We start from the raw sequence: 15,608 nt of genomic DNA, 5'->3' as shown, positions 1-15,608 counted from the left end.
TACAGATTTTTATCACTGTTTGAGCTCTTGGCACAAAGCAAACAGGTTCTGTAGCCTGTGTTTATCCATGCAAGGTATAAGAACTGGGATTTCAATTCCTATCTGTCCACTCTCCTCTTTAGCTGCTTGGACAATATGGGGTGCTGTGTACATCTTAATTCTTTAACAAGCTTTTTCAGAGAAAATTTTTATATATAGAAAACAAAAGTAGACAGGCTGGGTAACCTGATCTGCATATGGGATTGTGTGAAATATACCATTTATTTTACTTACTATAGTCAGTTGATTTTTAAACAACTTCCAAATATTTACAGTTAAGTACAGCTGCAAAGGCAAGCGGCCAATTGGACTGTGGAATTGACTGACATTGCACATGCATTAGAGTGGCATCAGAAGCTACCCACATTCTCCAAGGCTGGAATGCTTAGGGTTTGTCCCAAGACTCACCAAAGCACCTTTGAAGTAAATGATAGCGTTAAGTCTAAAACTGAGTCTTCAACACCATGCCCCCCACCCCAGGAACTGCTCGGCTCTCACGCATGCTTCTGAGTTGTTGCTTACACATGACAATGACTAGGCAAAACCAAGCAAGGATAGCAAGTGCTAGCTGCCAGTAGGCAATTAGGGTTGCCTAATCCTATCTGTGTGTGGAGACCCATACTCATCAGAGGCAACAGAGGTATAGATGGTCCCTGCAAGTCTCCCTAGCTTGAATAACATTCACGTTAGTTTTGTGGTTCACAGCCTGGGTCATTGTTGGAGAAATGTGTTTCTGTCTGGTCATAGCTCTTACACCACAGGTTGGGTTGTAACCTACTGAGATTAAAGGTAAATTGAAGAACCTTGTCCAACAGCAGCAACAATCCCAGCTGCCTTATAAAGATACTGCTATGTGCTTTTCACTCATCTAATTACCAAGAGGCCAAAACAGAGAAGTGGAGATGGGGAAAAGAGACAGAGAAAGTAAAAAAATAAAATAAAAGAATGTAGAAAAAAAAGACTGGTCTACACTACTTCAAAAGAAAGAAGGAGATTTGGAATTCAACTAGAAGACAATATGATTAAATGTGCAAGAGGGAGGGGTCTCTTGAAAACAGTGAATAAATTCTGTATTGGGATCTAAAGATATAGGTAGGCTAGAACATGGTTTTTAAAGATAGCTCTAATATGTTTTGGTCCCATCCATACAGACTTTCAGACTGTATTAGAAGACGCCATTTTTGATGGAACAATGTTTAAAAAAAACCTGGTTCCCATGCCAATATACTCAGAGGAAAAATGATTTCATTGTAATGGCACTGGATTAGGATTTGGGAGATTCGGGTTCAGTTCCCAGTTCTGCCACAGACTGGCTGTATGACCTTGGGCAAATCACTTAATACTCTGTGCCTCAGTTTTCATCTATAAAAGGAAAGCATTAATACTTCCTTTGTCTATGTTGTCTGTTTAGACTAAGTTCTTTGAGGCAGGGACTGTCTCTCACCATCTAGCACAATGGTGTCCTGATCACAGTTGGGCCCCCCATACGTAATTCAACTAAGAGTGAAAAAGTCAGAGCCAAAATGACTCTGCCCCATGCAAACCTGGGGTAGGGGAAAACAATGTCTACTATATAATTAAAGACAAAATCAGAAATTTGGAAGGCGAAAAAAATCTTTCATTGCTAAGAGGATGGAAGAATAAATATAACAAAACAACTAGCTGATGGGGCCTTTTAAAAATTCTATGACTGATGGCAGAGAACATAGTTTAAAACTCGTTCTTTTCTCAGCAGAATTTACACAATTTCTGCAATGAAAATGGATTGGCTACACTAGGTTTTACTGCCTGAAACACTTTACAGCACTTTATCCAAGAATGTGTATGTTCTATGGTCTTGTTTTCCTGCCCCTAGGCTAGATGGTTTCTCAAGTATGGAACTGTCAGAATCCAACGTGAGATGAATGGAAAACCTAACCTGTGTAAATTAAGCCTCAGAAGCCTGCCCCTACCAGACTGGCTGCAGACAGAAACCTTTGAAGTTAATATTAATATATTGTTTGTTTAAAAAATCTACCATACAGAAAGAGATACTGCACCATGCTTAAATTTGAGAGACAGGGAGAGAAAGAGGCTAAAGCAGGAATGTCAAACTCATAGCTGACAAGCTGGATCTGCCCCCCTTAATGCATATATCCAGCCCTCAATGAAAGATTCAGATTATACAGAATGAAAATTTCCACTACACTAATAAATATCTAGCCCTTATAGTTGCAGAGATAACCTCCTAAATGTGACAGCCTGAAAATATTTCCAAAACCATCTAAGAGAAGTGTGTTTCCCATATTAATTTCAATGATGTGTCAACTCTGAAGCCTAGTGGTGCCACTTCAGTTAAAAGATTTTCAAATAACCAAGTGCACATATTTACATGAGTAATTTGTGCACTCAGCTACCCTGATTGAGCAACTCTGGTAACTGCATATGCAGAGGAGCAAATAGACAAAGAACAGAAATAGTAATGGTTCTAAAAAGCATCCTGTATCATTTTCCTCTGACTGAGTGATGTTGAATGTAACAGTAACTTACCAACTACAATATTAGTTATTAAATAAGGGGCATATTCTCTCTCCTTGATCTTTGCACAAATCTCCTGTTTTTATTGATGATTTTTTTCCTCACAATATCCTGTGAAGAATGGAACTTAACAGGGTGAAATTTAAGTGCCTGTGATATACAGGAGGTCAGATGAGATGATCTATGGGTTCCTTCTGGCTTTAAACTCTTTGAATCTATGAATTTGTGGGAGACTCTTTGTGGATCAAGGACATAGGATATCCTACAAATTTAACCACAAATTTAATTTGGGCCTCTCAAGGTAACACATCTGACATGTCTATGCTGAAAGACCATCCTCAACCTAAACCTCTTCTACATAAGTTGTCCTAGAAAAGATAATTTGAACCATCAGCCTCTCTAAATCCTTAATATCAACTGGACAATTTAGACTTCCTGGGAACAAACAGAACCACAGATTTCAGATGTTTCTCTGTGTGTGTGTTTGTAAACGGGAAGAGGCTGTGCTGGAGTGTAATATCTGCTAACCTCCAGGATCCCACAAAAGGAAGCTCTGTTCCTCTCCATCCTATACCTGCTGTGAAAATACTTTTACTTGCTGAAACATCAGATGAAATCATCACGAGATTTCCAACAGCCATTTCCAGCCAATAACTGGTGTCTAAACATTTCTACTAAGAGAATCACTAGCTCTAAAATTGCCCTCCAGGATGGAGTAGGATATGGTGTCAGACTCCTGCGGAGGAGATAACTTCCCTTAACAGCAGTATTACCACTGTTGTGCTAAGTATCGTCACAGGAACACACTGAATTGTCCCAAAGAGGTTTTTTCCAAGTTATTGTGAGAAGACTAATGGGAAAACTGAGGAATGGACTAAAGAAGCCTAAAATAATTGTTAAAGATTGATTTTATAAGTACAGTTGTCAGGCATGCTGGAAATTCATGGCACCATTCAAGAATCAAATCTCTCTGTGATCTGAGAACAAGTGGCAGTCATTCCTCCTAGGCAGTCTGAAGAGAAGAAAAATATCAAACAACAAAAAAGAAGGTTTCAATATTTATAGAGTGAGCATGGTGTAGCAGGAGTGATAAACTTGGTAGATTCCTGTGGGAGAGAAAATAGGAGTCCAAAGTCACTAAGCGCTATAGTTTTTAAATGGGAGTTGTGTGGCTAGCCCCTCCTTACCCATTTGCTTTGAAAATGGCTCTCCTCGTCAAACTGTGTGACAGACTTCAGGGAGGTAATGGCAGTGGATAGGACTGAGGGAATCTACTCCAGACACTTCATATCCAGCAGATGTCTTTATCGACTTATTAACCAAAGCAGGAAATATTTTTCTTTCATTCACATAACTGCAGGCAAAATCCGCCCTCCCTTGCGTCACTCCAAGTAGGTTCTCCTCATTTTCAGTGATAACAAATAGAGGCTATTTGGATTTATTAAAAAAAAATAATGTGAAGTAATGAGGTTATTTCAGTACTAAACATCTAAAGTTGCCTAGAATCACATTTTAGCAGGTAATAATAATTCTTCTCCCCACTATGCACCTTATTCCTGAACTCCCCATGCCCACCAAAACATTAGGAAGAACAAAACTGCCCCAAATTAGTGTTGACAACTGAGCCTGGACTGTTGTGAAGAAAAGCAGCAAGCAGAGTAAACATATTCCAACACCAGAAACCACAACAGTAGAAGTATTTAAAAATAAATCTCAACTTCCCCCCAGCTTAGTTTACAAAAGAAGCATTAAAAATGGTATTAGAATACCTTTGAACTTGTGAAAGACGGCCCATAGCTCAGCAATGTCAGTGGCAAAGGTTATGTCTGTGTCAAGGACAATGACTCGCTCGAGATTGGAAGGGAGAGTCTTTGTCAGAACCAGCTTCATCAACCCATAAATCCCAGAGTAGTGTTTGTTGGGGATCCAGGATACTTCCGACTAACAGGAAAAAAGGAGTAGGGGAAGGAAGAAAAGGGGGAAAAAAACAAGCTTAGTTAGAGACATATTGTTTTATAGATATAGGTTTCCAAAATCTTCCTAACGCTAGTTCTTGCAGTGGGGGAAGAACTACTATTGGGGGCCAGCAATAATAGAATCGTATGGAAGCAGCCCTGAGCAGACATCTGAAATGCTGGTTTTAAGTCAACATCAGAGATGTACTAAAGTTTCTAAAAGCTTGAATCAAAAAGTAAGTTCTTTGAGGCCACAGCTTCACTGAATATAATTAAAATTGAACCAGCCTTTCCAACCTTGTTAAATCCTTGTGTGTCTTGGTAAAATTAAAATACATCTTTAATCCAAAATCCCATGTGTATTTTACACTGCTTTCATTTTCACACCAAAGCAAAACAATTCTGTGTTTGCCATTCCCAGAAACGACCAACTCTGAGCAGACAGAACAAATGCTTTCCCCTCTCTTTATATTTAGCGCGGTTTGGAGGTCTTATGATGGTCAGCAGGTCCACATTTCAAAATGCTGATCACTTGGGAACAATGGGACAAGAAACTGGTATAACCCTTTACTTTGAAAGCTGACAAAGGCCTTCCTATCAAATGTCATCTCACTCCAGTTCTTACCACTCCTAACTGCTGTCATGTGGCATCCTATAGAACTGGTCAAAAGTAAGGAGGAAAAGGAGGGAATTTCAAAAAATTTCAACAAAAATTTGAAACTTTTTGACCAAAAATGGGACAAAATTCAAAACCTTTCGACAAAGTTTCAGGTGATTTTTTCAAAAGTACCTAAAGTGACTTAGGAGCCTAAATCTAATTTTTAAAAGTGAAAGACACTCAGGCTCCTAAGGTCTGGTGTATACTTAAAATATCGGGCGACCTAGTTACACCACGTGGAGGCAGTGTGTGAAAAAATTCAACCCCGGAACACCATAATTGAAATGACTTAAGTACTGATGTAGACCTGGCTAAGGAGACAGAAGAATTCTTCTGTTGACTTAGTTACCATGTCTTGGGAAGAACGGGGGTGGGGGGGGCTACATTACCTGCATTGATAGAACAACTCTTTCCATCACTGTAGGAAGCATCTACACTGCTGTAGCCACTGTAGCGCTTATAGTGTAGACAACCTGAAAGATCCACTGACTTTCAATAAGACGTAGGTTTCTAAATGCCAAAAGCCACTTTTGAAAATAGGACTTTGGCTCTTAAGCCACACGCTTTTGAAAATTTTACCTTAGTCTCATGTCTGATGTTCCTTCTGTCTAATGTCTTACAGAGCATTGACTAAGTCCTGATGTCCTCACTCAGTTTTCGCTCAGGCAGGGCTCCCATTGCTTCAGTTACAGTTTTGACTGTGGAAGGTCTGGGCATGGACGGACTTCAGTATTTACCAGTATGCTGAGCGCTGAAGAAGTTAGCATCAGGCAGGTGTGTATAAACCTGACTTCTAACAGAGAGCAGGTTTATTTTATTGTTTCAGATCACTTCACTAGCATCTCTGAATTACTATCTGAGACATTTTTTGCATAGAAGACCCAATTTCTCGTATACTCTCCTTCCTCCCCTAAGAAAAATCTTCCCAAATGAGTGCCTGAACATGACTTGGAATTTGGGAGAGGAAAGGTTAGGAATAGCTGCTTAAGCTGGACTGCTGATGCATTTCTCTTCTAATATACAGTACAAGTTTGCTTTACACTATAACTAAGGCTCTGCTGATATAAGATGACCTGCTCTATTTCCTTCAAAACAGGGTACAGCTTTCATCTATATTCTATCAGTTTTCAGCACCAGAGATAGACCTTTACATCCCTATGCAGTTCATTAGGCAGATGGCAGATACTGAAGCAACCTGTCCCATTAAAATTTTAGGGAGTAAGGTAGAAAATATTATCATATGGTCTCAAAACAAGTCCCAAAGTGAGAGAAATTTGAACAGTGCTAAATGAAAATGAAGGGTTTTTTTCTGAAGGGACCTCAGCTTAGCTTCTATTTGTATGCCTGAAACTTTACATGTACAATCATTTGCATACGCACTATCTTTTTTTTAGCACTGTGATTTGCACACAGATGCAATCAAATGTACATGCACAGAACTCATTTGCTCTCACAAACAGGATTTACACATTTGTACACTAGCATTTGCACATGGAAGTGATAGTGCATGTAGAGGGGTGGTCACCCACTCTGGCCCTAAAGGGGTTAAAACAGCCCTGGGAAAAGGCTGCCCCAGGGAGCCAGACAACGAGGCTGATTGGGGAAGCAGTCACTGCTAGGGCGACGCCCCAATCAGGCCACAGGTGGCCCTATAAAAGGCTGTGGGCCAGGAGCTCAGGCAGTCTCTCTCTAGCTGTGGAGAGAGATGGGCCTGGCTGTTTGGGAGCTCAGCCGGGTACCTAAAGTGGAGCAGGACTGAGGAAAGGCCAGAGGAGCTGGGGAACTCCAGGCTAGAAAACCCACAGGCTGCAGGCCTTGGTAAAGGCCAGGAAGGGTACTGGGGTTGCAGAGGTGCAGCCCAGGGTATGCAAAGGCAGCAGGTCCAAACCCCGCTTGTCGACGATGAGTGGTATAGACTGCAGTTTGCCCCAGTGAGTGGGGGCTAGATGGTGACTGGCAGGAGCCACTGAGATGAGGTGGGGGTAGAGGGTTGGGGGTTCCCCTGGGTGGGGAGACCCAGAGAGTGGAGGTACTGCCAGGGGGCAGCACCCAAGGAAAAGGGACATTGGGGTCTGGGAGGGACACGGGGGCCAGCAGAGAGCGGGACATTGGCCAGCAGAGAGCACTCTGGAGCTGGAAGAGCTAATTCCCAGGACGACCAGCAGGAGGCGCTGTGCCAGTGAGTTGCCACATCGCTACAGTGCACAAAAAACTCAGCAACAGATTCTGATCTTACCCTAGCATAAATCATCATAAGAGAAACTAGAGTAAGGGCCTTAGGGAGCAAGTCACTACAGATACACAAACACAGGCCATGTTGTAAAAACAAAACAAAACTGGCTTTAATAGTCCACTTCCTTGCCTCATCTTTTCTTTCTTGCCATTGTCATATTGTGTGTTACCAAGCTACAGTGCTTAGTAAAGAAATCTAGTTTCTTTCTTACCTAGAAACGCACACATAGGGTAATTTTGTGCATATATAAATGAACCTTAAGTGTTCTTCAGATTTTTTTTTTTTTTTTAAACCAGGCAGAGCTGTGTAGAATCAAGAGGTTAATTGGGATTCCAACCCTAAAAACAGACCTATACTCAAAACGATTCGTTGATCCTGTTCTCTCCTCTGCATGGTGTCATGGAGAATGGATCATCATATGATGCTGTTGGTAAAGGAATATCCCCAACCCCAAATTTGGATTTTATCCTGGGTCCTGTGCCTGAAGCACCTGCCCAGTCTGAACATGGGAACCAGCTCTGCACCTGTACTAATGTGATAAAAGGGTTAATACAATTTTAAAGACTCAGGCTTGCTTTCATGAATATAATATCATCCATTCCTATATTATTAATTTTAGATAGTATGTCCCTAGTCTAATTAGTGAAAATGCAATAATGCACTACAGTACCTCATAATATGCTTATGCAAATAAGACTAATATGGCAGGGGGGTCAGAGGATTCACATATACGCAGAGATAAGCAGGGAAGGAAAAAGGTGGTAAGAATCACAAGAGAGTCACCTTCCAGGAGCTGCTAACTTCTTTGCATTCAGGATTCCACCTAATTTCTAATACTGCTGTAATGTGTCAAGGTAGGGATGAGACCCTTTGCCTGGTAATTCCTTCAGATTTGGCACTGAGACATGACAGTCCCACAGCACTGAAGCCTACGCCATTTTGAAGGACCACTGAAAATGACATGAGTAGTCCTTAGTCCAAGTGGTCCCTCAGAGCTGGTTTAGCATTTTACATTTATCCATTAAACTGAATATCCACAAGTATGACTGGGCAATTAATGATAAAGCTTGTAGGTGCAATGTGTTTTTCTGATGTAGAGTTCTCTATGCCACAAGCAGGAGTCCTGGATATCGCCACCAATTCCCCGTATTCACCTTTAACAAGGTCACCAAAACTGCTCCTAAAAGCTGGATGAGATTCCCTCTGACACCATCAGCACTATTTCTGGGATGAGCAGCATCATTTGCTCATGGCTTCACCATCCACGAGTAATGGGGCCATTCCAAATTTGTGCCAAGACCACCTCTTGATACTGCACAACAGAATCACATATTCTCTCTCTCTCTGTGTGTTTTACATATTCACACGGAAAAAACAGTAGAACATAAAAGCTGCAAAGACAAGCACTTAAAAGTTAAGGACAGAATTAAAGTTAAGTAAGGTTTCCTGGCCACAAATTCTTGTAAAATTCTACAACCTATAAGACATCTGCTACATTTCAGATAACGTGTGACAAAAAGAGACTCTTATTTGTACAAATATTTTGCTGCAAATTACAAATCACCTTGAGTTTTATCATCACAAAAAACAATGACCCAGTTATATAATGTTTGAGAATCATTTTGCTTTACATGTAGTATCAGAGTCAGTTCCATAGCAACCAGTATCTTCAGAAGACACAGAACAAGTAAGAAAGCAGGGGGACTGTAAAAGACGTGACTGCAAGAGAGGTGGTGATATATTCAGTAAGTTATACAGTTACCAACTAAGAGGATGCTAGGAATCAGAATCATAGGAATGTAAGACTGGAAGGTACCTTGAGAGGTCAACTAGTCCAGCCCCCTGCACAAAGGCAGGACCAATTGTACCTAGACCATCCCGACAGGTGTTTGTGTAACCTATTCTTAAAAACCTCCAATGACAGGAATTCCACAACCTTCCTTAGAAACTTATTCCAGTGCTTAACTATCCCTACAGTTGGAAAGTTACTCCTATTATCTAACCTAAAACCTCCCTTGTGGCATATTAAGACAATTACTACTTGTCCTACCTTCAGTGGACATGGAGGACAAATGATTACCATCCTCTTTATAAGAGTCCTTAATATATTTGAAGACTGATCAAGTCCACCCTCAGTCTTCTTTTCTAAGGACTAAACATGCCCATTTTTTAACCTTTCCTCAATAGTTATGGTTTTCTAAACTTCTTATTTTTGTAGCTCTCCTCTTGACTCTCCAATTTGTCCACATCTTTCTTAAAGCGTCGCAACCAGAACTGGAGATAGCACTCCACCTGAGGACTCACTAGTGCCCAGTAGAGTGGGACAATTATCTACCCATTTCTACAGCACCCCTGTTAATACACTCCAGAAAGATAGTAGCCTTTTTAGCAACTGCATCACATTGTTGACTCATCTTCAATTTGTGATCCACCACAACCCCTAGATCTTTTTCAGCAGTACTACTACCTAGCCCGTTATTCCCAATTTTGTAATTGTGTATTTGATTTTTCCTTCCTAAGTGTAGTACTTTACATTTGTCTTTATTGAAGATCATCTTGTTGATTTCAGACCAATTCTCCAGTATGTCAAGGTTGTTTTGAATTCTAATGTTGTCCTCCAAAGTGCTTGCAACCCCTTCCAGTTTGGTGTCATCTGCACATTTTATAAGCATATCGTCCACTCCATTATCCAAGTTGTTAATGAAAATATTGAATAGTACCAGATACAGGACAGACTCTTGCAGGACCCCACCAGATAAGTCCTCCTATTTTGACACCAAACCATTATCATTAATCTTTGATTATGTCTTTTAACCAGTTATGCATCCACTTTATAGTAATTTCATCCAGACCATATTTCCCTAGTTTGTTTATGAGAATGACGTGTGGGACTTTGTGAAAAGCCATACTAAAACCAAGATATACCTATTACACCTGTACCTTTCCCCCCATCCTCTAGACCAGTAACCCTATCAAAGAAGGAAATTAGGTTAATTTGGTATGATTTGTCTTGATAAATCCATACTGCCTACGACTTATAACCCTATTATCCTCTAGGTATTTACAAACTGACTGTTAAATAATTTGTTCCAGTATCCTTCCTTAGGCTGGAAGTTAGGCTGACTGGTCCATAATTCCCCAGGTCCTCTTTTCCCCTGCCCCCCTTTTAAAGACAGGTACTTTGTCCTCTATGAGTTTTTAAAGATAATCACTAATGGTTCTGAGATTGTTTCACCTAGTTCTGTAAGTACCCTATGGTGCACTTCATCAGGTCCTGCTGACCTGAATACATCTAACTTATCTAAATATTCTGTAACCTGTTCTTTCCCTATTTTGATTTGCATTTCTTGCTCATTGTTAATGTTAATTATATTAAGTATCTGGTCATAATTAATCTTTTTAGTGAAGACTACAGCAAAATATACCTCAGCCTTCTTGATGTCGTCTCTTATTAGCTCTCCTTCCTCACTAAATAGTGGGTCTACATTTAATTTATTATGTCCCTTCCTAGGTATAATTCATTTTGTGTCTTAGCTTTTCTGATTTTGTTCCTACATGCTTTTGTTAATCTCTTGTACTCATCTTTTTGCAATTTGACCATGTTTCCATTTTTTGTAGAATTCTTTTTTATTATTTTATTTTTATTTTCAGGTAATTAAAGAGCTCCCCTGATGGAGCCAGATTAACCTCTTACTATTCCTCTTAGCTTTCCTTTGAAGCAAGATAGTTTGCTGTTGCACTTTTAATATGATCTTGTAGAGAAATTGCGAGCTCTCCTGAACTCCTTTTTTTCCTTAGATTTTCTTCCCATGGGACGTTACCTACCAGTTTTCCAAGTCTGTAAAAGTCTTTTTTTAAAGTTCATTATCCTTATTCTGTTGCTCCCACTCCCTCCTTTCCTTAGAATAATTAAATCTATCATTTGATGATCACTTTCAATCAAATTGCCTTCAACCTTCAGAATGACAACCCAGGAAGGGCAGGAGCAGTATAAAAACAAGATGCTCTGGCACTAGGAACAATGGTCAGAGTGTCTAGGATTATAAACCCATGTTAGACCTGAGAGAACTATGGCTCCAAATTGAATTTGAATATTAGCACGAGGAATAGGCTGAAAGCATGTGACCAAACGGAACCAAATTATGAGAAAGAAGGATTGTTTGTGTTAAACTTGTAATGACCCTTGAAATACCAGCGTTATTTTATTTAAGGTTTGGGTTGAGAAAACATGGCTAATTGGGTACCGAGTGCAGTAAATAACTAGTTATATAAGCTTGTTTTGAAAAGAACTGCTTAATCCAGTAACTAGGGAAAAATATGACAAACTGAGATAAGAAGAAAACCTTAAAGGGAGCAAGGTTCAGCCCCTAAAGTCACTCACCAAGGTTTAGCAAAGATCCGATAAACAGCAGTGATATCACTTGTTTGCTATAGTGTATGAAAAGCAACGTTGTTCATGGGCTTCTTTTTCAAAGCTTTTCCTTACACCTTTGGAGTCACACTATGATCGGAAAGTGTCTCCTGGGCCTCTACCTGTTGTTAAGTATGGTCAGTGCTTATTATTCTATTGTTGCTAGGGTATAAAATATAAGTATATATGCTTGTATTTGTATTGTGTTTGTAACCAACACCAAGTGGCTTTTGGACTGGTAAAGGAGTGATGAATTGGGGTAAACATGAATAAAATTATTAGGAAAACTAGTTCAAACACAGTGCTAGAGTAAACTACTGCATCAAAAGCATGTTTAACCATGCTGAGACCATATCTGAAAAACAAGCTGGCTAAAACACCATGCCAACAGATATCCTGTCTCCTCCACTGCTCCCACTGTTGCAAAATGTTAAGAAAAAAAGCCTAATGTAGAACACAACACCTCAGAATAAAATGAGCCCCCATCTGCAAATCTGCAGGCTCCTCTCTGTTAACTCAGGACAGCTGCTATTTCAGTCTGAGTCACATACATATGGAGCTGTCACGTTTTTTCTTCCACAAAGATGCTTGAGTCTGGTTTTGTACACTCTAGATCAACATTCAAAATAGCTCTCCCAAAGCCGAAACCTGTCCTGTGCCAGCTCAGAGAACTATAGCAATCATATTTTTAAATGATTACTCCCCCCCACCCCAAGATAGCTGACAGGAGAGAATCCCTGCAGATTTTTCCATGTGGATACTGATTACCCTCTAGTTCTAAATGAAGTATCTAAATGAGCATGAGAGGCAGGAAGCACATAGCCCTAGTAATCTGCCGACATTCTGCACTCATTAAGGAAAGCACCTGCCTAAGTCCCACTGGGTTCAATGGAACTTAAAACACATGCTTACACATCCTTCTCAAGAGGGATGCTTTCCTGAATCAGAATGTTTAAGCAGGGTTGTAAATGCAACTTTTTTTTTTTAGGTGCTTGGATGGGGCCGAGCTATGAAGGGAGGAGCCAAACTGATCCCAGAGCAACCTCTGACGGGCTTTCCAGTAAGAGAGGAAAGAGGGGACATGGAGCAGTAGGGGAGGGCAGGCTCTCTAGTCAATAGGGGGGACGAGAGACTCAGCAGAGGACCAGAAAAAGCTCCTCCTCCTTCTGAAACATTCCTACTTCTGCTGCTGCGAAGGCCAAGGGAGGACTGAGAAAAGCCCCCTAGTTGAAAAGCTCCCAACAGGCCCTGATACAGGTGGCAGGGAGCAGAATAAATTGGGGACACTACCCCAGCCTGACTACCAGAGGAATGGGGGCACTGACCAAGGGGAGGGGACAAAGAAAATAAGGGCAGGCCTCAATTAAAGAGGGTTACGGTGTTATTGTGGATTAGGATAGAGGTCCCAAATAAGGAAGTAAAAAAAAGCAGGTTGTAGGGTAGAGGTGCACTGTGAAATTGTCTAGGAGCATGGGAACCGATTTAAAATCTGTTTGAAGGCCCACCCAAACATCAGTATACTCCTGATTGTAAGTGTTTAAAACTTCCCAGTGCTAAGGGTCATTAATTCTTCTGGATCCCTCTTACATATTAAGAGCGTGCTTCAACTGTGATCTCACTACACTAGCTTCTTACCTCTCCCCTTTGGTATATCACTATCTATACTAAAAAAACAGGGCAGTTTTCACATAGCAAGGTAAAACATGAAAAGGCAGACTTCATAAATAAATCCTAACACCAGCGCTGGGTTCAATGTAAGCATCCTAGGGATAGGAAATTGAACTAGGATTTGAAGAACCAGAAGAGAATTACTATACAAGCTAACATTCAAGAACACAGAGGAATGTCAAGCCAAAATTATGTTGAGTTGTACAGATTTCTCTTATTCTCTAATTCATGTCTTGAGCATTGGAGACGTAGCTTCAGCAGCCAAACCTGCAGCCTGTTCTGTTATTTATTACTGGGTAAGGAGGGGGATACAACTGTGCTTACAAGCAAAGCACTCACCTCTTCAGCCAACTGACCAGATGAGCCTGCGATGTTGATTCCTCTCCAAGCAATGCCTCTACCCAAATAACCCTAGCCAATTGCTATTTCCCTTGGGAGAACTTTTAGAATATGCAGTGTGACGGCTAGAATCCTGTGTACCCTTTGAGTTTCCTTAGCAACCAGAATGTAGCCCATATAGCAGTCTCTGGCAATGTCCATTAAACTTCACATAGTAAACTACAATTTTTTACATGTTATTTAATGTAAATGCTTCCCTACATCACTTACAAAGGGGCTATGCTAGAGTATCTATGGCAGTACAAAGAGCTACCTGTGTATTGTTATAAAGCTCGAAAAGTTTTGGCTAATCGAGAGCTTTCAATGCTTGCTCAGCCCTCAACACTTTATACCAGAAAAATGAAGCCTTCAATCTTTATTTATTTTCTCAGTGTATGCCGTGAGTAAGGCTACGAGTCAGTCATGGATTCTGTAATTTTAGGTGACCTCCGCGACTTCAGCCCTGTGGCGCTGGCGCTCAGGCTGTCAGCCCCAGACCCCGAGGTCCAGCTTCAGCAAATCCAGGAATTATTGTTTACTGTCCGCATCCTGTCTGTGCACAAACAATACAATTTTAAATCTCTCTCCATAAATAAAAAGCTAAAACATTTCTCAGCCCCTAAAAAGGGGGCTGCGGAAGCTCTCAACTTTCTTCCGCAGAAAAAGACTGACTATAAGACTTTGCAACAGGCTGGAAGGTCAAAGTCAGGCTCTGTCAGGCTGCAGTGGAAAGCAAATTCTAGAACTTTGCACTGAAAATGCTGCCCTGCCCTAACAGTACCACACGGAAGGACTGTCAGCTCAAATATCACAGATAATCTCATCTGCCAGATTGGGATGTAAGAAAAGAACTGATCCCCACTCAGGACACACTGATCAAGATTTTCAGAAATGGGAGCGTGAATTGACGCTCCTGAGTCCATTTGTAGGCACCTAATCAGTAAATGGCCTGAATTTCAAAAGTGCTGAGTGTCCAGCAGCTCCCACTGACTTCAACAGATGTGCAACATTTATGTAATTCAGGCTACTTACTTAGGTGCTTAAATATGAACTTAAGAGCCTAACTTTACAAACTCATTTTTGAAAACCTTGGTCACTGAACACAAGACTTAATGGGTTTTATAAGTCAAAAAAAACTGTCATGAATTTCACCCAGAAATGAACTGCACTGCACTCTATGGAGCAGAGGTACTGCTCAAAGCTACAAGTGCCACTAAGTAAACAAACACACACATTCTTTGCTAGGTGAAGTCTTCATGAGTATCCCATGAAGAGCAACTCAATCTACATATGAATTAGGAAATGCTACTGGTTTTTTATATGGTCTCCCACAGTATACTTGCCAGCAAGTTTAAGAAGTATGGATTGGATGAATGGACTGTAAGGTGGATAGAAAGCTGGCTAGATTGTCGGGCTCAACGGGTAGTGATCAATGGCTCCATGTCTACTTGGCAGCCGGTTTCAAGTGGAGTGCCCCAAGGGTCAGTCCTGGGGCTGGTTTTGTTCAATATCTTCATTAATGATCTGGAGGATGGCACGGACTGCACTCTCAGCAAGTTTGCAGATGACACTAAACTTGGAGGAGCGGTAGATACGCTAGAGCGTAGGGATAGGATACAGAGAGATCCAGACAAATTAGAGGATTGGGCCAAAAGAAACCTGATGAGGTTCAATAAGGACAAGTGCAGAGTCCTGCACTTAGGACGGAAGAATCCCATTCACTGTTACAGACTAGGGACCGAATGGCTA

General features: G+C 40.9%; 1 protein-coding gene across 2 annotated transcripts in view; it reads right to left on the bottom strand.

Annotated features, from left to right (window-relative positions):
* Window positions 1-15,608, bottom strand: part of LARGE1 (LARGE xylosyl- and glucuronyltransferase 1) — a 398,132-nt gene that overhangs the window by 169,444 nt on the left and 213,080 nt on the right. For both annotated transcript variants that reach the window (XM_032763382.2, XM_075068615.1), the window contains one exon: window positions 4,326-4,497. In XM_032763382.2, the coding sequence (XP_032619273.1) occupies window positions 4,326-4,497 (172 nt within the window). The remainder of the gene's footprint in view (window positions 1-4,325; window positions 4,498-15,608) is intronic.

Source organism: Chelonoidis abingdonii, chromosome 1, assembly GCF_003597395.2.
Source record: "Chelonoidis abingdonii isolate Lonesome George chromosome 1, CheloAbing_2.0, whole genome shotgun sequence".
Lineage (NCBI taxonomy): Eukaryota > Metazoa > Chordata > Testudines > Testudinidae > Chelonoidis > Chelonoidis abingdonii.
This window is presented reverse-complemented; position numbering and strand designations above follow the sequence as displayed.